Here is a 26,298-nt window from a genome sequence, read left to right on the forward strand (position 1 = left end):
CAGCAAGTGCTCATATTGAGGACCAAGATTACTCATTGTTATCTTCTAGGCACTGCAGATTCCATTTGTTATGATCAAATGAAATTTATCTTTCTGGAAAGAGGCACACAGCAAGCTCTTATGACCTACTTGATCAAGATAGTTAACATTCAATTTATAACAATCTTTTTTCCCAAGAGAGAGGGGAAAAAATCATTCTATGATGATTGTCAGGAGGCAATGCTTATAATGGAAAATTTGACCACAGGGACTCTGGGACATACACTTGTTTAAATCTGCACTTCTCCAGAGTCTCTGAGAGCTAGAGAGAGTTTGGGGATTATTATTTAGACCCCAATCATTCCTGCTGTCCTCTTGTCCCCCACTATAGTCATCAGGGAATAACATTCCTGGGGTCGCCATTCTGCCCTGTTGTAGGTTTTCCCGGGAACAATCCTATTCATGTCCCTTTTCCTCTTCCCAGGTACCAACTCAGGACACGGTAGGGGAGACGATCTCTGTCAGCCAGAGGCCAGCCTTCTCTGAGCCTGCTGGGGAGGAGTCCACAGGTACTGGGACCATAGCGGATTCCTTCTCCAACCTAGGAGGCATCGATGATGAAAATGCACCCTTGGGCCATCTGGAGCCCCAAGATGAAGGGCCTACAGCTCAAGGCCTACAGCATGAAGAAAACCAGGAAGAGGAAGATGACCTACCTGCGTGTTCCTGGGAAGACCCAGGCCATGAGCTGAGTGTCCCCAAGGCCACGGATGCAGACATGTCTCCCTGCGAACTGTCAGCCTGTTCCCCCCAGGGGGGCAGCACTGACCCCTGTGATCCTGAGGGTCTCTCTGGTGCTTCCCCTGAACCCATAAACTCCATCTCTACCCTAGGAACTGTAAGCCCTGGGCTGGTAGGTGGAGAAGGAATATATGAGATGGAGCATCTTGAAGCAGGTGACCAAGAGGCAGGTGGACCCCCAGGCTCTCCTGTTGGTGCCTCAGAGGGTGAATATTTGCCTCAAGAAATATTCCCCAGGGACTTCGTATTGGAGGAGGCTCAAAGCCAAGTGTCTGACTTATGGTATCCTGATTATGAGACATTGGGTGACCTTTTCCAAAAAGGGGCATCTGAGTCTCCACAGCCTGCAAGTGAAAGCAGCGTAAGTGGGGATTCGGCCGTGCCCCCTCTTCCTCTCCTTACTTTCACCTGGAACAGTGAGGACAGTGAATGTGCCTCTGGGGAAAATGACACCTGGGTAGAGAATTTCACCTCCACATTGGCCTCCATAGTGCAGCCTGGCCAGGAGGGGCTGTGCCCCATCCTCGTAGGAGGACACGAGGGCGGCCAACCTCTGACTCCTGAGGACAGCTCCTCTGTGTTGTTAGAAGGAGGTGACAGCAGTCCCTGCAGCAGTGCCCCGGACACTGTAGACACACCTGCCAGTCAGAGTCCAACTGGGGTGTTTCCTGAGGAGACGCCAACACCATTTACTGCTGATCTAGAGCGTGTTCCGGTGACCAGGGAGAGCAGAGACACATCAACTGTTATCATCGCCACCAAAGTTCCCCTGGCCAGGTACCTCCCGCTTTCCATCTCTTGGGACAGCCACGCAGATGGCCCCGAGGAGCCCGCATGTGAGACTGCAGGTGAAGATGGCTCCCAGCTTCCTCCCAGTGTGCAGTTGGGGCTCATTTTAAATGATGCCATCACCGAGTCCACAGAAGAACAAGTTTGCATGGCTGACACTGGGCCAGGAGCCCATGTCCATGTACCCCAACTCCCAGAGGGGGAACCCCCTCTCCAAAGTGGTAGCCAGGTTGGAGATAAGAGCCAGGTGGATGAAGCAGATGGCAGCAGCCTTGAGGAGAATTTCCACGAAGACGGAAATGAGACAACGCAGGAGGTCCAGCAGGAGGGTCTGCCCCGCCAGGGTTCTGTTTCTAAAGACGACCTCCAAGAAAGTTTGCTCATGACATCTGCTGCACAAGAGGAAATGAGCCTGGAGCCGGTGCCAAGCTCACCAGCAAGCTCCAGAGAGGACAGTGGGCAGAGCTCCCGCCTGGGGACTACAGAAGATGATAGGCAGGTGCTGAGTACCATCCCACTGCTCTCGAACATTCTCCTGGAGGAGGCTAAAGAGTTTGGACCAGAATACTGGGGAGCAGGCAGCAAGCTGAAGATTATAACTCTAGAGGCTTCCATTTCAGAAATCTGGTCGCCCAGGGAATGGACTGATTCTGAGTGCCAGGAGTCAGAAGCTGGTCCCACGACTCCTGACAGATCCTGGGATGTATCTGATGTTTTACAGGCAGATGCTGCCTCACCTGAGCCAGACCTCTCTGAAACAGCAGCATGGGCTCACAGTGCTCAGCCTGAGGCTGGCTCAGCCCTGGCTGAAAACAGAGACCTCATCCTTGAAGATGAAGAACGAGCCATCAGCGCACAGTGGAGTATTCCCTCCTCCCCGTCTCTGAGCCACCCTGGAGTCCTGGAGTCATCTGTGGACCCCGTCAATGAAAAGGAATTAGGTGTCACAGACGTGATCTCAGAGGCGTCTGAAACAGGAGGGAAGGAACATGTTAACAATCGAAGTCAAAACCAAGAGCACCAAGAAGGATCACCCGTGGAGGATCACCCAGCCTTCTTTAAACAGTTTCTGGCCTGCCCTGAAATCCTAGAGTCCTCAGTAGATCCAATTAATGAGACAGGGGTGGTGGAGTGGGCCAGGGCTGGAACACCAGAGCCTTGTGAATCCACACTGGGGCTCAGCAGAGGGCAGAGAAAATCAGATGATGTAAACCTGGGCCAACGAGTGGAAATTCAACCCACCATCTTGCAAGCTCTGTGCCCCCAGGAAAGTGGGGAAGCTACTCCAAGTAGCTTCTGGAACCAAGAATACAAAGCAAATGTGCAAGTCCAGGCTGCCATTTTCCAAGTCCCGTGTCCCCAGGAAGATGGGGGAACAGAGTCGAGCAGAGGCGGCAGTGGCCAGATTCAAGATGGCAGTGGGAGGAGCTCCGGGGAGGCTGAACAGAGTGACAATGACAGGGCAGGACTTGTCTCCCCCAGTTTACCTTTGTCAATGACTCATTCATTGTTTGGAGTTGATTCTCACAACTCCATGGGTCAGATTCATAATGTCTCTGAGAATGACTTAGAGGAGGCCAGAATCCATCAATATGCCTTTTCTGACCCAAAGCTAAGGGGAACTCTTGAGAACGAGCGATGGGAACATCCACCCACTTCTGGTGGTCTTACTCAGCCGCCTTGTGCTTCATCTCTTGAAGGAAACATTACAGACTTTTCAGTAAGCCACAAAATTGAGGAACCTAAAGTAGAGGAGCCCCAAATTGGGGAAACCAAACCCACAAGAGCATCTGGCTCCCCGGCATTGACTTTGGCATTGATCTCAGGAGAAGATGCATCAGAGAACGCTCCTGAGATACTGCAGGGCCCCTGTGCCCAGGACTCCCCACTGGGCAGTGGGACCAGGGAGCTGAGCCCCATGGAAGCCCAGCCTGGCAGATGCACTGAGACCCCCCCAACACTGCCAGGGTTGGAGGTGGTCAGGAAGAAGCCAGAAACCTCAGGAAGTGGACATTTAGCTGAGGGAATAAAGAAGAAAATTCTGTCCAGGGTGGCAGCTCTGAGACAGAGATTGGAGGAAAAGGAAAATGTCAGAAAGAACACGGGCTTTCTTAAAAAGACTCCAAAGACTCCTCAACGCGAAACCTCGGGATCACACACAGATGAGAAAAAAGACCTCAAGAAGCCACCTTGCCAAAGAGGAGGAAAAGGTGAGCCTCGCGCTTTCTGTCCTTGCTAAAGTTTGGTCTGTGTGACCAGATGTCAAGTTCCAGTGTCCCCCCGAGTCCTTTGTAATGAGATGAGTGTCCATCAGGGGGTCCTCAGACTTTAGGGGACCTCAGAATCACCCGGAGGGCTTGTTCAACCCCCAGATCCCTGGGCCTCACCCCCAGAGCTTCTGATTTAACTCATGGGCTTGAAAATTTGCATTTCTAGCAAGTTCTCTGGGGATCTCGGGGGAGAAATACTATCGGTGCCTGAAGATCTGTTTAGTTGAGGGCATGTGATCAAGATACCTTTCTGTTTCAGTATCTTTTCTAGAAATATTTTAAAAGGATAAATAGAAGTATTCATCAGTGTAGCTAATCAGTATAATTAAACAGACCACACGCTAAGCAGAAATAACAGATACACATTTAGGTCCAATTTGGCATTCTCATCGCTCATCATTGATCTCCATTCAGGCTGGCTTACTGGAACGGCCGGTTTTCTTTCAAATTTGAGTGTAACACTTTTCAGCTCGCCCTGCCCTGCAGCTGAGCCTGAGGTCCCCTGGGGCTCAGCTCCAGCTTTCAGACCCTGTGAAGCTCAGAACCCTGGTAACTGCAGCCACTTCTCCTTTGCACAGGGACTCGCATTGAACCCCCATTCCTTCCCATACCCCTAATTTTAGCCCCTTTTATCTCAGTGCTCTGCTTTCCCGCCCCATGCAATCCGGGGGTGGGGGTAGAAGCAGGAAGAGAAAATGCTGCAGCCGGGAAGTGGCCCTCCCTGGCCCGGAGGAGAGACTGCCCTCCTCCCGAGTTCGCAGACCTGGAGGCTGGTGCTTGCTCTTGCCCAGCTGCATCTAATAGGCTCCTCGACAAAGACAAAACTGCCTTTTGCAGAGTTCAGAGGTAGCTCCCGGGTTATTAGGAGCGATGTTTTGAAACATATTTGAAGAGGAAGGCAGCATTTGGAAAGCTCTCCAGGGCCTCGAGGGAGGCAATGTGGAATTCCTGCCCACGGTTCTTTCAGATGCCCAAGGGCAGGGGAGGGGACGACTCCACCAGGAGCTGGGGAGACTGGGGTCCTAGCCCCATCACCTCGGGGGTCAGAGTTGGGGGAGGCGATGAGCCTTGGGTGAAGATAGAGGAAATAAAACCCTTGGAGCAAGGCGGACATGCAGAGCTTGCTACCATGGAAGCTTCACACTCACCAGCGGCTCCTTTCCTGTTTCCTCGGCCTCGGCGGGCATGTGTTCAGAAGGTGCAGCTGCCCACCCAGGCTCCTCGTAGCTCCGTCAGCTGCGTTCCTACCTCTGCCCCACATAAACAGGGCTCCTTCCCAGAACCCTGAGGCCTCTCGTGCAAGTCAGCTTCATCTCCCTCAAAGGCCCTCATTTGCTTCTGCTGCCCATTTTATGCCCTTCCCGCTGCCCCCATTTTTGTCTCTGTTCAGAATTTACCATGGCCTGTGGGTGGGGCTGTCGGCCTTAGGAACATTATGCCCAAGCACCATGAAGATGGCTGCCACTCCATGATGGAGGGTCCAGTATGTCCCAGATGAGGGGGTGGCCTTGGTCAGGATGGCGACCAAGGGTTAAGATGGTGGGCCTGAAACCTGGCACAGCCAGTAGGACCCATTTGGGCCAATTGAACCCAAATGGCTTTGCCACTAATAAGCACCCAGTCTGTTTTCTTCTCTATTATGCTCTTGGTCCCCAGTGTCTGCAGTAACCAGCGGCTCTCTAGTCCAACAGTTTGTAACTCAAACATTCTCACTTCCTGGGAGAAGCTTTTGAATATGAATTCTGTTACTGTGTGTCTGCTGGCGCCAAGGGGAGAAGGGAGTTTCACAGATATTTCTCAGTGGTGGAGTTTGAGGCAACAGTGTCAGTATCAGTGACGTTGGCTTGGCTGTTGTCACCACACTTTTTTTTTTTGAAACTGTGGTGACGGCACTTGGCCAGCAATGGATGGACAGCACCGCTCCAAGTAGCCAGGCTGGGGAGTCCACCTTGCCTGGGTCCAATGTCAGTGCTGCAGCTTGCTGGCTGCCCCACGCAATGACACATTTGGCCGGCATGCTAAATTTTCATGATTTTTAAAAAGGCAATATTCAAGGATGTAAACTCAAGCCCTGGGAATTGTTTTCTTATTGCTCCCCTTTCACCCAAGTAGACACTCCCCTTTTGCTAATGAAATCGCTATCAGAGGTCTCTGTCATCCACTAGGATGACTTCAGCAAAGACAACTGTGAAAGGGTGAGGGGGAGATGGAGGAATGTTCTTCGGAAGAAAACTGATTGCTAGATTGCTCTTTTCATGCAGGGGCTTAACCACAGTTACTTGGATGATCCAGATTTTATTCTACCCCCTAATCTTCAGTTTTGATTTTGATCTGGATCATCTAGTGATGATTTGAAAATATCTTTATGACCCAGGTCCTACACTCCCTGACCCCCAACTTTACAAAAATGTTTCTCAAGTTTTATTTCATTTTATGTATCACACACCTCACTTAAGGAATTGTAAGTAATGATAACTGAGAGATTTTTTAAATTAGATTTGTTCTTTTTTTTTGCTGTTTAGGCAAGCTACAATCCCCTCAGGAACTCAGCTTCCTCATCCATAAATTGAGGGCAAAATTATTATTATGCCTGTCCTTGGATTTCCTGGGATTGTTGCAAGAATTAAATGAGATGAAATGGGGAATCCCTTTGTCCACTCTGGTAAAATTCTCTTATGAAGTTGTGCAGCCATCCCAGACTGGACAGGTTCACTGTGGATTCGGGCAGACAAAAAGAGAATTTTGGAGTCTTAGGTATTCTCTAACATGACTTTAATGTTGAATCAGAGGGCTGGACTCAGAGGCAGACCAGCAGGCAGGGAGACAGGCAGACAAAAACTGAACCCCTCACCCCACGAATCTATCCTTTTATGGCCCTACTCCTCAGCCCAGGTGTCTATATTTACATACGTGCATGGCCCAGCATGCTCCTGGCTCCTCTGCCCAAGTGTCCATAATCAAAGGCATGCGTGCCCTGTGCTCACACGCCCAAGCGCTTTTTGCATCAGTATAATATGTGTGTGGGAAAAAAATATATCATGTGTGGGTAATGCTACCTGGGAAGAAAGCAAGGCAATAGATGGCAGCTAGAGAGGCAGCAGGAGGCAAAAATGCTGAGTGCACCACGTTCCCTACAAAGTTCCTTGCAACTATTACAAAACACTGACTTGCAGCTTTCTTGTTTCTAGCTCCTGTATTACTGAAAAAGATCCAAGCAGAGATGTTCCCTGACCACTCTGGAAATATAAAATTAAGCTGCCAGTTTGCAGAAATTCATGAAGATTCTACTATCTGGTGGACAAGAGATTCAAAGTCAATCTCCCAAGTGCAGAGAAGGTGCGCTCTTTGCTCCTGGTGACTTTTCACACGTGCTGCTTGTTTATTTCACAACTTCTAAAGAACAGTTCTAAAGGAAAACAGTAAATTATAGGAAGTAAAAAGGGAAATTGAAGCAGAAATTCCATATCCAAAGTATCCAAGAAGAGTAAGTAATGGGATCACAGATATCTAGATGTCTGGATGGGGAAAATGGCGGCAGGGTCTTGCCTGGCTCTGCCACCATCGAGTCCTGTGGCCTTAGGAAGCCATGACGCCTTTCACACTTTTTTTTTTTTTAAAGATTTATTTATTTATGCATACAAGAGCTGAGGTACAGGCCAGAGATGCAGGGAGTGGAGAGGATTCACCAGAGACAGAGTTGGGAACAGAACAGGCAGATTGACCGAAGCACACTGCTGAGGGGAGCAGTGGGCGAGACAGGAGAGGTCTGCTGCACCATGTGGATTGCTCCCTGGCTGGCTGGGGATCGAACTCGTGCTGCAGAGGCTGTGGATTTCTTCATAGTGCAGTGCTTAACCCTTAGCGCCACCAGAGAGGCCCTTTTCACACATATTTTAAAATCAGGAGAACTTGTTACATTATCTTCTAGTTTGAGGCCCTGTCATCCCAAGAACAAGGAATCGCCTCTGTGTGTCTGTGAATTTTCCTGTGTGTTCAGTTTCATCAATTCCTGTTAATCTGGCTTCCAAACTGAATGGAAACCCCTCCTGGGGCTTCCTGGGGTGGGTGCTCTATAATGGGATCTTTTGAAAAGTCCCCAGGTTAGATCCCTCTCCCTCCAGCTACCTGAGTTCCTGGCAGTCACTCTGATCCCTCTGTGGCATAGCTTCCTTTGAGCCTAAGGGCAAGAACTGAGCCTGTTTTATTTCCTCATTGACTCCCCCAGCACTGGGCACACAGCACCTAACCCCTCTGATGGTTCATGACCCATCACCAGACCGGCCCCTTTGCTAAGGTGCCCTGTGCCTGTTGCCAGTTACTCTTTGCCAGGTATCTGGTTGGTGATCTTGCTTCTCCTCCAGAAGAGGAAACCAGGAGTGAGAGGCCTTTAATTAAAACAAGACTGAGGTTGGCCTTGGGATTTGAATCCAAGTCTTTCTGACTCCTAAGTGATTTCTTCCAGAAGAATGTCTTGGGGAGAGTGATGGCCAAGACAGAGAAAGGCCTCCAAATTTCCTAGCCAAGTATCAGAGAATTCCTGGGTGATGGTCACACAACAATTCTAATTGAGTCTCCAGCCTTTCTGGTGGATCTCCACTGCCCCTTTTGGAAACAGGAGCTGATGTTGATCAAGAGGTTACTAGAGAGGGACATTGTTCCAGCCCCTCTGTGGCTCTCTCAGCGTTCTGCAGCCCTGCCAGGAAATCTTCCCTCATGGTCCACTTTCAACCATGCATTCAGGGAATGCTTGGCGGCCCCATCAGTGGAAGAAGAATTGTGATCTAGTGAACCTTGTTTTAAGTCACTGGAACATTCCAGAAAGGACATGTTTAAATCAGAGACTTGAAGGCTATTGAAATGCCAACCAATAATGAACATTTTTTTTTAAAGATTTATTTAGTTATGCATGCAAGAACTGGGGTACAGGCCAGAGGTGTGGGGGGTAAGAGGATTCGCTAGAGACAGAGTGGGGAATAAAACAGGCAGATGTACTGAAATACACTGCTGAAGGGAGCAGTGGGTAAATCAGGAGAGTCTGCTACGCTGTGGGCTCCTCCCTGGCTGGCCGGGGATCGAACTCATGCTGCAGTAGCTGTGGACAGCTTCATAGGTTGCATCTTAACCCCTTGCGCCACCAGGGAGGCCCAGTAATGAGCACTTTTGCTGAATGTGCAACTGAGACAAAACTCAAGATAAACAGATTTTGTTGTTAAATTGCGAAATGAGCCAAAACTGAAACACTCACTGTGCACAAACAGCCCTGCTGAATGTTTAAACAAAATTTATTATCTAGAACAAAACTAGAAGAGCATCTGAATATCATTTGGTGGCTGCAAAGTAAGCTTTTTTGTTTGAGACTTTGGAGTAAAGATTGTGGCGACTTCCATCATGATGCCCTTAGATTTGAGGGCCCCAATCTCAGTTCATTTGGGGAGAAGTTTAATGGGGTCCTGATGAGGGCTCCTTTTGTGGTTTAAATTCTAGCTCTACCCTCATCAGCTGAGGACCTCAGGTCATTTGCTTAGTCTTACTATGTGCCTCAGTTTTCTTATGGGAATAGTCATCATATTTCTCTCATTAGTTTGCTCTGAGGATGTCATGAAATAGACTAAGTGATAAGCATAAGGCCTGTTATGCTTCAACAGGGTTTCTACTAAGTGATCAGTATACATTAACTGACATCATCATCATCACCACCCCCACTATACCACCACCACCACCATCATCAACAAGAATACAACTGCCACTAATACCACCAACACTACCACCACCATCATCAAGAACACCATCGACACTAATAACTCCAATACTAACACCACCACCACTCCTACCACCATTACTGGCTTCTCTTCATAGCAAATGCTTCATAGCAAACTTAATAATATTGGTGGGTTTTAGATGGTATTTACTAGTAGAATGCACTGTTTCAAGGAACCCTCACTCATGAGCCCTAATATCCAACAAACACCCTCTTTCCTTGACCCTTATTGTGTCTGTGTTTCGATTTGAATTTTGAGTTTTCAGTTTCCTTCAAGCAAGGACACCTGGATTAGTAACATAACGGAGGTGGTTTCTAAGCAGACATGTCAACAACAGCCCCCACAATTCACATTTCTAGTTCTTTACTAATGGCAGTTCAAGCTCCTCAATGTTTCTGTGCATTAATATTGCAGTGAGTGTGTTAAACCAAAAATGTACTCACCACCTGCTGTAGAGAAGTAAATTATTTAAACAGCTTATCATGATCGCCTCCTTTAGCCAGCCCATTGGCTGGAACCATCAGGCAGAGAAGCTTTAGTTTCTTCCTCCTTAAGTGTGTTAGAAAAATGCAACTTCAGAATGACGTAGCAGCAAATGTTAATGTCCCCCATTGCAGCGCAGGAGACAATTCCACTGTGTCCTTGGCTATCGTTCAAGCTAGTCCGAAGGACCAGGGCCTCTATTATTGCTGCATCAAGAACAGTTATGGAAAAGTGTCTGCCGAATTTAACCTCACCGCTGAAGGTAAACCTCAGCTTTTCAGTTTCGAATGAAAACCACTAGCCCCTATCCATTCAGAGCGTTCGTTTGTACTGAAGACATTCTCTTCTTTGTCTTCTTCTAGTTCTCAGACAGCTTTCAAGTCACCAGGAGACAAAAGGTAAGCCACTCTGAGCTGGAAGTCGGAGGAAGTGGGCGTTCGGTAATTTACAGCATGGACTAGGGCCTGCAGTCCAGGCAGAAGCAGCATTCCCAGGGCTTCTAATGAGTAGGAAAGAGCTCAGGAGGGATGAATAACACATCAGGAGGCATTTCAACATGGCTGTAAGTGCTCTGGGTTAGGAATTTGCAGGGGTGTGTTACTATGAACGTGATCAGACCAGTGTGCTGTTGTTGGGAGCACGTGGGATTTGGGGGGTGAGACTTCTGCCTTGAAGTATCAGCCTTGCAGTCAACCCATCCCTGTGGGTTTTCTCAGCCTTGGGCACTTACACAGCACGTTCCTTTTCTTCCGTTTACTTCCCACTTTGACTAGCTGAGCAGATCCCCAAAGATCTCCTCCCAGGCCTCCGGGAGGAGAGCGTCATTCACTTGCATCTTAATGAATATAAAAGCTGGGTTTCCGCACTTGCCTTTGCACAGTGCACACGGGTGCAGCGACAGCCTGGCAGCTGCTTCTAAGCATGGGGTCCCTGGGCCACCTGCTGAGTACAGTTTAGTTGAGTCGATGCTTGCCAGGTATTTCTTCTTAGGGAAAGGAAACCTACACACATGCTTATCCCCTCCCACTGGTGCACTGGCAAACTTTTGACACCAGGCCTGGAGGGTGGGGAGACCCTGATTTGTAGTTTTCCAATTCCTGTGGTGTAAAGGAGCTCACCAAAGGCCAATTTTAAATTGTGAAAGTGACACACACGACGGGGGTAGAGTCGCCCACCACCAGGACTTAGACAGACTCTTCTGCAGCCCCAGCTGTTGATCTCAAACAATGAGCAATCAATTGCTCCATCAACAAAATAGGTTTATTTGGAGCAACAACAGAGACCATTTGCTAAGTGCAGGGTCAAGGTGAGACTCAGAGGTGCTTCTATTAATCAAAGGCCAGCACCCCCTTAAGTAAAGGGGTGGACTACTTGGTAAAGATGCCTCCTCCTTGCTTCCACAGGGCCAGGCAGCAAGGTCCCTCCCCTGGGCGATGCGAGCACCTGGGGCCTGCAGTCTGCTGAGTGTACATGCACGCACGCTCTTCCCAACTCCCGCCTGCCCACCTCACTTCAACAGGGTTTCTGCGTATTAATTTTCACACATCTAGCCCCCGTGTTGCCACAGCTTTTTGCACAGTATAGGACCTTTGGTCAGTTTTAGGAGCATTGTGAATAAAACCCTGAAAAGTAAATCGGTTTAGCATCTTAAAGATGTATCGAATAGGCTGATTTTTAAAGCAAACAAACACCCAGATCTCTGGGAAAACAAAAACAATCAGGAAGCAACAACATCCAGACACTAAAGGCAAGAAACCAGGACCTGCACTTAGAAAAGATGGAGCAAATACTGAAGTATTTATCCCAGGAAACACTTAAAAGCAAACTCTTCACAAACCTATTCAATACTCAATGCCTGCGTTCAGTTGCAGTGTAACCAGGGCAGGGTTTAAAGTCCTTCCCCTATTTCTGCCTTCATTCCCCCAGAAGTCAAAATCTGCAACATAATATCCCTCCTTCTGATACCAGAAAACAGAGCAACTTTCAGAAGAAGGCTGTGTCCCTTTCATGAGCTCCTTAGCACTGCTTGGTCCTTCTGTCTCAGAGGCTTGCTGTGACCTCCTGCATGTAGCTTTGCAGAATTTCATTTTTTTTCCAAGTTTTTTACCAGTCAGGAATGAACCCCTGAAAAACCACTGCTCATCTGGTGGAAAATATTACCACTCCTGTAACCCAGTGGAGTTTGGGTCTAGACCCTGCCAAGAACAGCTTCTCCCAATCTCTGACCCCTTGGGCCTAGGGGTACAGTTGTAATGACTTACCAGATTGGGGGGCCATGCCTGTCCTCTACCTACTCTTGTATTTGAGATGAAGCTTCAAATGACTTCTTTAGCATCATTTTAATTTGGAGCCATCTCTTTCATGAAACATTTTATTCACTTAATTCTCTACAGGAGGAATAAATAACATTTGATAAGATGGTCTCTAAGACTAAGCTTGTGGGAAAATCCCAAGTGAATGAGGATTCAAATGGAACATAAGCGAGTGCAGGGTGATGACAGCACAGAAGGAAACATCCTAAGATTTTCAAGAAAAAGTCCTAAGATTTCATTTTTTATCTTTTGGTTTCATCGTGTTAAGCAAACTTTTCTATTGGAAATGACAGTTTTTGTTAATTATATCATATATGGTGCTGTGCAAAAAAAAAATTCCTTTTCTGTTTCTACACATATAACCTGGAACAACTTTCATCTTTAGTTAATTACATTTTATGAATTTTAAAGCATAAAGTGCGCAAATTTCTTACTTGTAAGAATTATTGAATTTTAGAAATTTTTGGATTTTGAAATAGAACAGATGGTGGTAAATTTAGCTCCTATTTATGGGGTTCTAGTACAGATACGTGAAACATTTCCTGTATTCTTTAAGGATCCTGAAGGCCAAATTGTCAAAAATAAAACAAATCCTCTAATAAATTGAGATTGGAGCTCTATTAAAACTTCCCTCTGCATTTTGTTGTCTTATTATAAATTTTAACATAAAAATATACTCCCCATTAAAAAAATCCTGGTTTTATAACTTAGGATGAAACCATGATATAACACTCTTCTTTAAATTTCTCTAAGAAAGTTGTCTCATTTGCCTCCCTGCCTTTCTGCTTTACCCCTCCCCTCCCTAGGACAGCTTGCCTAGGGTGCCCTCCGCCAGCCTTTGCGAAACTTGTGCAGCATTTTTCTAGATGCTTCCTTCACATCTGTACCTGGTAGCTCTTCACCTACCTTTTCTATTTGAAACCAAAACTCACCCCTCTGGTCCTTTCTTTCTGGCAATAACTAGACCTAGATGTTATCAATACACTTTAGAAGCATCTCAGTCTCCTTAGATTTAACAACTGGCATCAGTCATTGGCTGCTCTTCAAACTCACGATCTGAAACTATTTTGTTAAAGAAGAAACCGTCTAAGAAGATATGTGAAGTGAGATTTGCACATGACCTGTGATTTCTTTCTTTCTTTAAACAACCAGAAAGATGTCACTTTTCATTGATTTTGAAGAGAGCAGAGGGCATTTTGAAAAATAGAAATATTCTTATTTCACTAAAAGTCATCTCCTTTCTCACAGCCAGTTGCAAAGCTGACTCGGTCATCATCATCTGAAATGTCTGTAGTAGAATCAACTCAGAAAAATAGCTGCTAGAAAACTCAGAAAACAATCCTACTGTTTTTTTACACACAAATCAAAGCTAATTCTACTAAAAAAAAAAATTCCCCAGGGAAGTTCTTTTTCACTTATTCCATTTTGTACCCATTTTATCTCTATCACAGGCATTCTCAACTGCGGTGGTTATCACCCCCAAGAGAGCAAAAACTGGTGTATAAAGCACCAACACACACATACACAGACACTTGTACAGTGCCTCTATGGTGTTACAACTTCGTGGGGGGCAATCTGGGGAAAAAAGGCTAAAAATCATCTTTCATGAAGGCGGGAGGCACTAATGAGAAAAAGATAAAAAACATGAATCTATTAGTTTATCACTGGGCTTCCCTTCCTGTTCTACACTTCACCCCTTTGCACCTGGGCTTTAGTTACCTTTCACGCTTCTGCTTCTATGTTCCAACCACGTCTAACATTCTTTTCCTGGCCTCCCACCTCTCCCCTGCAATCTGCTCCCCTGTCATCTGAGCCCCTGAGCCTCCCAGGGGACCCCTCCCCACAGCTCCTCAAGTCTCCCTCCACCACCTCACCTGGGCGCCAGGTTCACGGTCAACCTGGCGATGGTCGCAGGCGGGCAGGGGGGCATGCGAGTCAGCCAAGGAGCAGGATTGGGGGAGAGTGTGTCCCACCGAAGTTGTGCTGTGTTTCAGGCTGTGAGGAGATTGAGTTCAGCCAGCTCATCTTCAGAGAAGACTTCCTCAGCGACAGCTACTTCGGGGATCACCTGCGCGGTCAGATTGCCACAGAGGCGCTGCACTTCGGGGAGGGGGTGCACCGCAAGGCCTTCCGCAGCCGGGTGATGCAGGGCCTCCTGCCCATCTTCCAGCCGGGGCACGCCTGCGTGCTCAAGGTGCACAACGCCGTGGCCTACGGGACCAGGAACAACGACGAGCTCGTCCAGAGGAACTACAAGCTCGCAGCCCAGGTGGGCCCACCTGCCCTAGAGTCGCCAGGTGGGAGAGGAACTCGCAGGATGACTGGAGTTGCAAATCAGGCTCAGAATGGTTGGGGGGCTGTCTCCAGGAAGGTGGTGTTCTCCCTCCCGGGTGTGGTTATTATAAGGAGTCACTGGATTATGGCTGCATGCTGGGGGGGGGGGGGGGAGTCACCGCTCAGTTCCCAGGAGCAATTTCTTAGCCTCATGTCAGTCAGCAGGGCCTCAGCCAGTGGCTGGACACCCGGCCAGTTCTGCCCTGGGCTGGGATCACTTCTGTCCCAGGAAGCCCTGGGAGCTCCCTGGAGGCTTTAATCTACTTAGATACAGGATGTTAGGGAAGGTGGGAGGGGGGTTGTAAGCTCCAGGGGTGCCAGAATTCCAGGGGCCGGCAAGGACAGCTCAAATCAGGATCCCTTTCTGTAGTGTGTTGCTTTTGTCTGCTTTACGGAGGAGGAAGGGACAGGGTATATTCAGCGTGATCGGCCTTTGTCCTGGTGCCCTCCTTCCTGAGTTTGGTTCACGGTCAGCTGGGAAGCTCTGGAGGGCAGTTGGCCCCAGGCTCTAGCTGAGTCCCCACAGTGGGATGTGATCGCGTTGAGGCAGGAGGTTAGTTCTCTTCACTCTCGAGACCAGGCCTGGTAAGCTCTCAGCAAAGCTGGGGCTACTTCTTTCATAAACCAGGTACCCTTTTAAAATTTGTACCGATAAAATGAATAGATTAGATCTAGGAAAATCGCTGGGGTGCTATCATGTATCCTTGATTCTCTCAGATGTGGTGATGTCGCGGGGACTCAGGAAGGTACCCCCTTACTGACAACAGGATTTTGTCTATTATAATCCTTTCTTCTCCAAACCCACCCTTCTTTTTTCTTTTCCTTTGTGGAGCATTCCTTCCATCTTACATGTCCTCATGTAAGATGAGGACAGCATCTAAACTTCCACCTAGAGAGGGCCGACAGAGAGAAGAGCATAATTCATTTCACTTTTTTTAAAGACAAAACCCTGGTCCCTGTGTTCACTATTCTCCACTTGAATGACACCTTTGAGGAAGAACTTCAGATGGGAGAGTTTCATGGGAACTTTACCCAACATCGGCTGAGAAACCAGTTCCCTTATTTCAAGGTTAACTTCAACAATGTAGGTTCTAGAAATTCCAAAGTTCAGGATCACCTGGTCCCAGAGACCACTTGCCCTTTGCCTAGGTAGTTCCTTCATTTCTCAGAGCTCCTTGTGAACGGCCAAGTCTAGGTTGCAACGATTTTGCTTCTGTGCCTGGAAAAAAAGGGGCTTGGGAATCTGTTGGCTTGGCTTAGATTAGGAAATGTAACTAGCTTTCCCTGGTAACTCTCAGACTTTTTGCTGACCACCTGGGTTTCCTGTGTCTCTGGGTGATACAGGAATGCTATGTTCAAAATACTGCCAGATACTATGCCAAGATCTACGCCGCTGAAGCACAGCCTCTGGAAGGCTTCGGAGAAGTGCCGGAGTGAGTGTGTTTGTCTCGTCTTGTCTTTCCACCTCTGACTTGTTGGGGACTTGGAGGGTAAAGGTGGGGGGCAAGGGGAGGGGGGGGAGGTCCAGTAGGACATGCATTTCATTTGGTCTCTCTGTCTGTGCTCTCCTCAAGGGCACACACATCTGCTAATCCTGCTCCCCACTGGATGGCCAGCAGCTTGCAGAAAGACACTTGATAAATATTCTTTAGACAAGTGTCTGTGAGCATGCCTCCAGGGAGAGATGGATTCAGCAAATACACATACCATGTTAAACAGAAAAGAAATGGTGTCTGCATTGACTATTATAGTGTCTGAATAAGCAAATACAAGGAAAGAACCAAGAATATCACAAAATGATTAGTCCTGTAAAGAGAATAAAATGGGGTGCTGTCAGAGAAGAACGGGTTGGGTGGTCAGGAATCTAGGGGCATGGTACCCACCGCCTGGAATCCTGCAGAGATGAATTGCTGGTTCCTTTTATTCATTCATTGACTATATATTAACCCCTGAAAATTTCTGGCTGTCTGGAGCTGGTGTTTAGTGGTCTGTTTGTCTGGTCGCCATCATGCGTGCCTGCATAAGGGGAAAGAGAAAGGCTGTGCCCTGCACGCTGGGAACGTCAAACAGAGCCGTGACTTACACGTCAGTGAAGACAGAGCTGGGTGGGAGCACGCTCGTCCACACTGGCCCTGTTAACTCACAAAATGGGCGGCGGGGGGGACATCCCTCCTCCTAAGGCATTTAGAATCTAATACTTCTTGCTTTTTACCAGGAAATGTTTAACGTGCTTATTTAGTGCATATTTCTGGGCAACTCCAAAAAACAACATAATGCAGAGAAAATGACAACGGTCTTTCTGTCAAACACCCAAGGCAGCAATCTGGACGGACCCTGGTTCACGTTACGAGAGCTCGCCTCTCCCTTGCTCCCCCAGTCCCCTCTGTCCAGCTCCCGTCCCTTCACCCTCTTCTGGAGGAGGCCAAGGGCCGCTCTGCACCAGCCCAGCGCAGGAACCACAGCCCTCCGCAGGGCACACCCAAGATTTGTGCCCAGTTGGGGTCCTTTGAAAGGAAAAGAACGCAAAGTTAGGAGTGTAAAGATGGGCTCGGGGATTGGAAGGGCCTGTGCAGGGAGGGATACGGCTCATCAGAATCCCAGTAAAGGCGCCAAAGGTAGATTGGGACGTTTTGAAGATGACTTTGATTTCTCCTTCTTTACAACAGCGGGACTTGGGGATACGCGAATGAGGGTAGGACATGGAGGGGTGAGGCTCTTCAAAAGCACATCTTTGTCAGATGTCAGCTTCATTGAGCCAAAATCAGAGAATTCTTCACACACACACACGCACACGCACACACACACACACACACACGGTCTTCTAAAAGGGCCTCTGCAGTTAAAACCATGTTAGAAACATGACAGCAGCAGCAGGGCCTTAGAGGAGGGTATATGGGGGTGACTTGAGTGCTCATGGCCCCCAGAGACCTGTCTAGGTCATTGGCTGTGAGCTGGCAGTGAACGCAGGGACGGAGGCAGGCTCACAGGCTGGGAAGGGAAGCTGCCGAGTGGCGCCTGGGCCTCCACTCAGTCACTGGCTTCCCCCACACCCAGCAGCACGGAGATGGAGACGCAGGGCTGGGCATTCAGCTGCCTCAGGCCGGCTCCTCAGAGCACTCCCTCCCCTCTCCCCAGCCGTGCTTCTTTCCAGAAGATGAAGAGCAGACCTGGGAAGGTCTTCATGGAGCCAGTGGGGTGTGGAAGAGTAAACACTCCCCGCTCTGGCAGCTGCTGCTCTCATGAACATGCACTGAGCACATCCATTGTCTATAAATGCGCCTAAGGGCCTAACTCCCCACCCAAATAATGCCCAGCCCTTGTCTCTGGTCTTTGAGGGCTGCAGAATGAAGCAGCCAGGCGCCCGTGTGCCCTCTGTTCTGTGCAGGCTTGGTGGCCAGCAGTCCTCAGGTCCTGGGGAGGGAGTTGCGATTCCTAAATCCTGCAGAATTGGCAGAGCAGGGCAGAGGGGGTTTGGCTCTACAGACTGATTTCAGGGGTGCTGGGAAGGGGCCCTGCCCCATATTGGCTCACCTGCCACCTGGTTGCTATTGAAATTTCTTTAATGAGACCCAAATGCTTTCATCCTGTGATTAGAAGGAAGGGCCAGTGACTCAGCATGACCGGGAACTGGTGTTAGGAGGGGGCCGCTTGGTGTCTCCGAGGATGTTGCTCTGGCCCAGATGCTGCTCTGCAGCAACTAGCCCCTCCAGGTGAGGGTCAAATGCCCCCCGAGTGGGCCTCTCCTGGTGGCGCAGCGGTTGAGTGCTGGGCTGCGAGGCTGCCCGCAGCATCTGCAGCGCCAGTTCGTTTCCCGGCCGCCAGTGAGGGTCCCACAAAAAAAAAAAATGCCCCCGAGTCTTTACTCCCCTCTGAGAATGCCGCGTGTCCATGTTCTCTCTCCACCAGGATCATTCCCATTTTTCTCATCCACCGGCCTGAGAACAACATCCCTTACGCAACCGTGGAGGAGGAACTGATGGGAGAATTTGTGAAGTATTCCATGAGGGACGGGAAGGAAATAAACTTCTTGAGAAGAGAGTCAGAGGCTGGTCAGAAATGCTGTACCTTCCAGCACTGGGTGTACCAGAAAACAAGCGGCTGCCTCCTGGTCACGGACATGCAGGGTGAGGAGGGCGGCCTGGCCCGGGGAGTGCCAGGCCGGGGATGCATCCGGGTGGGAGGGGGCTGCTGGGTGCCTTTAAGCACCTCTATCAGCAGAAGGTGTTGCTAATGTCTCATCAGAAACAAGGTGTGACCAAGGAGCTTGAAATGACCGGCCTGATGGGGCACTAAAGTGTATTTTAATAAAGGGAGCCCATAATGCCTCCCCATTACAGCAGATGACCAGGCTGGCTTTCTTGTTACATCCTCACAGGCACACATCAGCTGTATATGTGAAAATCCAGATGTGCCCAAAGACAATCAAGATGTAATCATTCATTCTTAATGAGCGAAAGAGTCTCTCAGTTGTTTGAGATTCCAAGCTCCCTGTGCATTTACATGTTTTCAATATATGCACACATTTCCAGAACACAGTCACCGTCTGAAGTGGGGTTATCCTAATTAGGTTTCCCACATAGTCAGCCCTGAGTATAAGTTGCCTTCAGGGGGGCTCGAAGACCACCCTCTGTTTCATTAACTTGCTGGAAGGACTCACAGAACTTGTGGTTATGGTCTGTTGTCGTGAAAGAATGCAGACTTAAACTGGCAAGGGGCGGAGGCAAAAGGGGCAGTCTGGAGAGTCCAGGGGAACTTCTAGTTGTCCTGACGGTGCTGACGACCTTCCTGCTGGGAGAAATCTTATTGACGTCACACCCACTGTTGAAATCACCTCTACATTTTCCCGAGTGCTGCAGTGAGGACGAAGAGTCCTCAACAGACTCACAAGTCTCCTGCGTGCAGGTTTGAAGGCCTCTGATTTGGTGAGACACTTGGGAGCCTAAGAAGCTGTCACCCCAAACACCCACCAACTCAAATTCTGCAGCATGAACTCCTAAGGCTGCCTGTGCCCTTCCATCAGAGACACCTGTGGTGCCTGTACCCCCCGGCTCACACGCCGTGCCCTGGAGTTGAGATTTTTCACCTCTCCATACCCCTAATAACCTTGATTGAGTTGCTGGCAAATTATTAAACCAAAAAGAAGTTTCCTTTTAAAATTCTATTTTTCTAAATGGTAAGAGGTCACTGTAGTTGTAAGAAGTCAGAAAAAGCAGTTCTCCAAGTTCGAAGACCTTTAGCCAAATGATTTTTAAAAACCGGGCTTGTGTGCCCTTTAGAGACGTGATTTTTATACGATTTATACAAGATGCCCAAAGAGGGCTTTTGCAGTCCGGTGTCTTTTTCCCCCCCAAGCACAGTCCCTGTAATAAAAGCGACATGAAGCATTTCCACATACGTTCTAGTTGTTAGCAGCTTTGAAGGAATGACATGAGTTACCAACTGTGGAAAAGGCTTTATAATGGCCCCCAGCTCCCCCAACGTGCCGTGTCTAATATGGCTCCCAGGTGCCGTGCAGACAAGCGGGGCTCCCTCGCTGCTTCTGGCCCATGTAGCAACGCCGCCTGTAGTCTTGTCATGCTCCAGGCTGCTGCTGCTGGATCAGAGCATTGACTCCTTAGTGTTCCTTGCCCGAGCCTCAGAAAACAGTCCCCTGGTCAGCAGCGGGGATGGAACGAGGTTGCCATTGGACCTGACCCTCAGGATTGTTGTTGGGGGGTGCTGGTTCCTTTGTCCACAGCCCAGGTGGGCTTCTGTGTTGCCTGCAAGCCAGGCACCTGCAGCAGGGGGAGTCCTGCCATCATAGCCTGGCTAGGTGGGGCAAGAGGGGAGGAGGTGTGGCCCAGACCTGGGGGCGCAGGTCAGACAGGCCAGCTCAGGTCTCTGTTCTATTGTTTGGGTTTTGGTAGCCCCTCCCACACCCCGGGGGTTAATGGATCGAGGTTAGGCTAAGGTCTAAGGCTACATGGTGACAGGGACCCCATGCCTGGCCAGACAGGGCGGTCACTAGGTTGCTTGGGTGAGACTAGGGTGGGGGGTCTTCTGAGTGGGAGCAAGTGCCACAGACACACCCTAGGGAGACAGGGACAGAATTGGTTTCTGCTCTGGCAAGAAGATGTGGAAAGGCCAGACGCCCTGCACAGTCTGGGCCTCGGAGAGGCTCACACTCCCCCAGACCCAGGACGGGTTGAGACCTGGAGTGGGACGGGGGCAGCAGGGGAGAGGACGGCTCATCTCTGCTGTGGATGGTGATGCGATCTTGCCCTTGTGCCCTGAGAGATGGGAGCTTTTCCATGCTCCTTGCACCCCAGGTTCCTTAGTGACTTGCCTCTCTGCTCCTACCGGGGAGGAAGAAACAGACTCCTGTGTGCTGGGATTTCACGAGACCTGTGGCTCTTTACGGAATCACTTTAGGAGGCTCAGGTCTCTGTTGTATTGTTTTGGTTTTGGTAGCCCCTCCCCTGCCCCGGGGTGGGGGTGGGGGCTAATGGATAGAGGTTAGGCTAAGCATCAAAGGCTACACCACAGGTTGACAAATGCCAGCATCTCCAGGCTGGTGCTTAAAAGCCTACAGGCAACTCAGGAGTGTTTTCCTGGCTCTGCAGCTGCCCTAGAAAAGTTTCCATCTGAGATTAGAAAACTATCTTGATGGAAATGGGAAGTCAGGTATCTGGAGTCTGGCCATCTGGAGCTTTCTCACTGGGGACCTCGGCCACCCCAGCCCACACCCTCTGCACCTCCATTGTCTGCGGGCTTCCACTTGCAGCAGGACTAGACCTCTGCATCCTGTCCTGAGCTGCAAGGGCGGGGCTTTACCTGGAGGCTCCACCACTTGCTCCTTCTGAACCCGCTAGTCAGAGGCCTGCCATCCCTCTCCTTTCCGCTGCACTGGGTGCAGGAGTGCAGGCTGCCAGCCCCCACAGAGTGGCCTTGCAGAAGAGCTTGCCCATCTTTCCCCAGGCGCCCTTGTAACGCAATCTCTGCCTTTGCTCTCTTCCTGCAGGTGTAGGAATGAAGTTAACTGATGTGGGCATAGCAACACTGGCTAAAGGGTAAGTAGGGAAAAAACCAAGTGCTACAAAGAACACAAATCTGTAAAGGAAATCTTCATTCTGGAAGCTCTCCCCGGGTTCAGGGGAATCCCTTCCTAACTGGGCTCCATCATTGATGGTCCAGGATGATGATTAATCAGATGGCTGCTGGGACAGCAGGTGTGGGTGGCACTGTCCTGGGCAAACCTGGATGGACGGGCATCCCTTCCATCACATGGGCCACCGAGAAGCAGGGTTCCCAGACTGGGTTCCTGTGCAGGGTTCTTGTCTTACCAGCCATATGGGCACCGACTTTAAGTTCTGATCTACAGAATGGGGACTTTTTTGGGTTGTCTTAAGGTTCCCCCAGTTCCTCTATAGCTGGTCCCTGAAACTCTCTGTATGTGTTTGATAAAAATTGGGGTTTTTCCTCTTCATGTCTCATCCTGACCGCAGAGTAGGCAAATTTCAGAGCATTATTTAAAATCACTTTCTGCCAAAACAAAGCAGAAAACTGCTCAAGAAGTTTCAAAAACCAAAGCAAGCTTAAGACAAAACAATCAAGACATCCTTTAAAAGCATCTTAACAGCTTCCAGGAAACCAGGCTGCATATTTTCCCTCCTAATTTAAGAAGAAATCCAATTCCTTGGTTTTGTTGTCAGCTTTAATGTGTGCTCTCTGGCCTGGGACAGCTGCCCAAGGCCCATTAGGAGAGCTGATGGCTGAGCCCAATGCGGGAAACTGTCTATAAAGTGTTACTGTCCCTCCCTGCAGGGGCCAGGGGCAGAGATGGGCGAGAAGGGAATTCTGCAGCACTGAGAGTTCTGGAAGGGTGATTAGATCATATGTCTATTGCTTGTGAGTTTTCTTTAAGCTTTGCATTTTAAGACACATTCCCCGACCCCCACCGCACCACCTCAAAAAGAAACATTTCTCAGAAGCTCAGTTTGAAAAACTGATCAAAGGGGGGGCCTTCTCCAGTCAGAGGGGAGGGAGTGGTTGGGAACCCCTGGGAGCCCCTCTCTGTTCTGGGGTGAAAAAAAGCCACATCCAGCCTTCTGACTTATCAAGTTGGGGGTGGGAGGTACAGGGCGAGGGGCTGCCCCTTCACAAGTGCAGGGGCTGCCAGAAGTGAGGGTCTGGAAGAAAAGGGCAGCTGCCCAAGGTTTGAGGCAAGACTAGATGGAAGATACTGTCCCTTGGAAGCCAACACCGCAAGATGGAGCGCACGCGGTGGGGAGAGACTTGGCACGGGCTGGGAAGGCAGCTGGCAGGCAGGCAGAGAAAAGTCCAGGTAGGAGCAGCCCCACCCAAGCAGAGCTTCCAGAGGGAGAAGGTGCTGGCTCAGCATTGCCCAAGGGTGTTCTCTGTTCTTGGCAGGCACCCTGCGCCCTAGTTCATCCGGGATGGCCGTGGAGCCCTGGGACCTGGGGCAGAGGTGCGGGCATAAGAAGCCGTGCTCCCGAGGCTGCCTCGACCCGCTGTCTTTAAACACATCAGAAAGCACATAAGATGGGGGGCCTGCGAGGGAGAAATCACAAGGAGGCAAATCTGTCTTAGATGAATAACGAATAACGAACAATAATGCTAATATTCTGCTTAAAACAGAAAGAAACTATTTCCCAAACGGCAGGCCCACCCTTCTTTGGCCAGCGGAGGTCAGGCTCTTGGGCGGGAAGAGGAGCTCTTGTGTCATTTACAGAAACTATTTCCTGTGTCTCGGTCTGGACCAAGTGTTGGTCTGGGGACACCCCCATTAAGTAACCGGCCGTGTTTTTTTTTTTTTTTTCCGTTTAATGAAGTCAGAGAGTGTGAGCCTATTTTGAGGGTAGTTACTGTCTAATTTTTTTAAAAAAGGGCTCTCTCAGGACTTCTTCGTTTTAATGCAATTTCACTTGGTAATATGACCGACCCTTAAGATAGAAATCTGGCATCTTTTCCCCGGCAGCCTGGTGTGAATATGTCTGGAAACACACCACCTACACCTCGATATCCTCCTGTAGGCGATATTGAGTATAAAAATTTTGAGGTATGAAGTACAGCAGGCAGGATTGTGCGACATCTAGTATCTCCAGGCAGACCCAAGGTACACATTTGAAATGACTCAGCCATGTAGACTTCTCTGAGGGAGGGCAGGGGAATGGCTAATACTGGAACTGGGTTGTCCAAACCCAAACCAGGGCACACAGCATGTGCAGGGAGCTGGTTTGCTCCTGGGACAGCAGGTCCTGCACCCCCTTGCTGCCCCCTTCTCCTGTCCCCCAGCAGTTTCTGGGGGGATGGTGAGATCATGATGTAGCCACTAGAGGGCACCAGAGCCAATACTTTTGCCCTTAATAGTCTCTGCTCCCAGCCAACCCCCAACCCCCCAACCTCCCCAGCCCATTTCATGTTGCTGGACTGAAGGAAAACAAAGAAAGTGCCTGAAGCAGATTTCTCCCCAGTCAGCAAGCCCTGGAACAGCACAGGATTGCCACGACAAGCCACAAAGGACAGAGGGCAGTGTGACTGCAGGCCAGCCTGTCCAGAAAAGGGCTCTGCCCCCAAAGCTCAGAGCAGCCCACTAATCTCCACAGGTGTTGTTTTTCCACCAGGGCACATGCCAACTACTTGGCCATTCTTGCTTCACTTAGGAATAACTATATTCCATGCACCATTCATTTTCCCCTTCAAATTTTTATTTGCAAGTGTCCTTTTGTTTTGTTTTGTTTTTTTTTAAACGATGTCTCCTTCCACCCAAACTCAGGTACAAAGGATTTAAAGGCAACTGTTCCATGACCTTCATCGATCAGTTTAAAGCATTACACCAGTGTAACAAGTATTGTAAAATGCTGGGGCTGAAATCGCTGCAGAATACCAGCCAGAAGCTGAAGAAGCCCAGCGTGGGGAAAAGCAAAATCCAGCCAAGCTCCACAACAGTGAAGAAGGTGCCTTCTTCTTCTGGGACCCCTGCAGAAAAGAAAACCTAACCCCTCTGAATGAGCGTGAATGAACCAGCGGCACATACTGTGTGGGTAGAATCCTGAAAACGCCCTGAGAACGCCTGGGAGAGTCTGCAGAATGCTGTGACGATCCTTATTCCTGACTATGTGTCCTCCACGCTGCTTCAAAGCCCGTCACCTGCCGTCTCCACTGGAATGATTTTGGAGCAGTATTGGCGGCCAGACTTAAAGAGACAGAGCCAGCGGTCATTCTCAAGGACAGTTCATGTTTGTGTACGCCTTTGGCATTTTCACCGACCTCACGTTGTGTATGTTTGTGTATTTGCACGTGGTTGTGTTGTCAGGACTTGGTGCTGAGCTGGTCTGTCCCCAGTCAAATCCCCCCCTCCCTGTTGCTAACCTTGGATTTCTAGACACCTCCAGCTGCTACATGACCAGAAAACGGGAATTCCTTCCTGGGGTCAAGTCGTTGCAATCATGTCGAATATGCTGTTGTCCCTAGAGGTGACTTCCAAAAAGCGAGGCCACTTCCTGTCACTCTTCACACATCCACTTGTAGTGTTCTGGTTAATTAAATTCATATTTAAACAAAAAGTGGAAGATGCATATGTTACCAGACACTTGTTTTTTAGAATATGTGGCATATTTCAGTCCCCCCAGGATTAGTACATTTAGTCATTTTTTTTTAATAGAGGCATGTTTTATTTATTTATTTGTTTGTTTGTTTGTTTTTGTTTATACATGCACTGGGTACAGTCAGAAGCGCGGGAGGGTGAGAGAATTCACCAGAGCCAGAGCGGGGAGCAGAGCAGGCAGAAGGACGGAAGTGCACTGCTGAGGGGAGCAGCGGGCGGCAGGAGAGGTCTGCGCGCCATGTGGGACCCTCCTCCGGTGGCCGGGGAGCAGCCGGGGATGGAACCTGCGCCGCAGAGGCCGTGGGCAGCTTCGCAATCCAGCGCTCAACTGCTGCGCCAACGGGGAGGCCCTAATCATTTCTTAATTAAGTTTAATGGAGCACAAAATATTTCTATTTGACCCCATCTTATATCACAACGTTGGCTCCATCAATTTCTACTTTGCCCTTTAAACCCAGATTCCCTAAACACAGGGCTGCCCCCTGCTGGATGGCAAAGGAGGTGCATGCAGGTCCTGAGGGGGAAACACCCACCTGCCATGGGCATCCCAGCCACGCCCGCCCACCCCGGTGGGTCTCCTCAGACCAGCGTGGGACATGCCCAGCTGCAGAGCAGAGTGGCAGTTCATGGTGGGCAAGAGGAACGGGCATTAATACAGCTCACGGAGAATCTTCTGTTTCTCAGACTGGAAAAGAATGCTGACCCAACGCTTTGTTGTCTAACAGACCGTTTTTAGAGCACAAAACCTAAAAGTGCACAACTTTCAGGTTTACAGAAAATTGAGTGGAAGTAGAGAGCGTTCCCATAGGCTCCCCTCGCCCCACTATTCTTGTCCTGCATTAGTGTGATACCTGTGTTACAGCCAATGAGCCAGCATGGATGCGTTATGGTTTCTTAAAGTCAACGATTTACACTAGAGGCCCTCCTTGTGCTGTTCATAATCTGAGTTTTGACAGATATCTCAT

At 49.3% G+C, this 26,298-nt stretch overlaps 1 protein-coding gene across 1 annotated transcript in view; it reads left to right on the forward strand.

The window, feature by feature from the left end:
* The window catches only part of ALPK2 (alpha kinase 2), a 73,398-nt gene extending 48,055 nt beyond the window's left edge, over window positions 1–25,343 (forward strand). Inside the window, exons 4-12 of the mRNA XM_037509676.2 lie at window positions 464–3,779; window positions 7,028–7,175; window positions 10,216–10,343; window positions 10,444–10,479; window positions 14,388–14,662; window positions 16,072–16,160; window positions 18,634–18,851; window positions 21,728–21,776; window positions 24,503–25,343. Coding sequence (XP_037365573.1) covers window positions 464–3,779; window positions 7,028–7,175; window positions 10,216–10,343; window positions 10,444–10,479; window positions 14,388–14,662; window positions 16,072–16,160; window positions 18,634–18,851; window positions 21,728–21,776; window positions 24,503–24,725 — 4,482 coding nt within the window. The 3' untranslated portion in view covers window positions 24,726–25,343. The remainder of the gene's footprint in view (window positions 1–463; window positions 3,780–7,027; window positions 7,176–10,215; window positions 10,344–10,443; window positions 10,480–14,387; window positions 14,663–16,071; window positions 16,161–18,633; window positions 18,852–21,727; window positions 21,777–24,502) is intronic.
* Window positions 25,344–26,298: the final 955 nt, after the last annotated feature.

Source organism: Talpa occidentalis, unplaced genomic scaffold, assembly GCF_014898055.3.
Source record: "Talpa occidentalis isolate TD23 unplaced genomic scaffold, MPIMG_talOcc4v2.1 talOcc4.13, whole genome shotgun sequence".
NCBI lineage: Eukaryota > Metazoa > Chordata > Mammalia > Eulipotyphla > Talpidae > Talpa > Talpa occidentalis.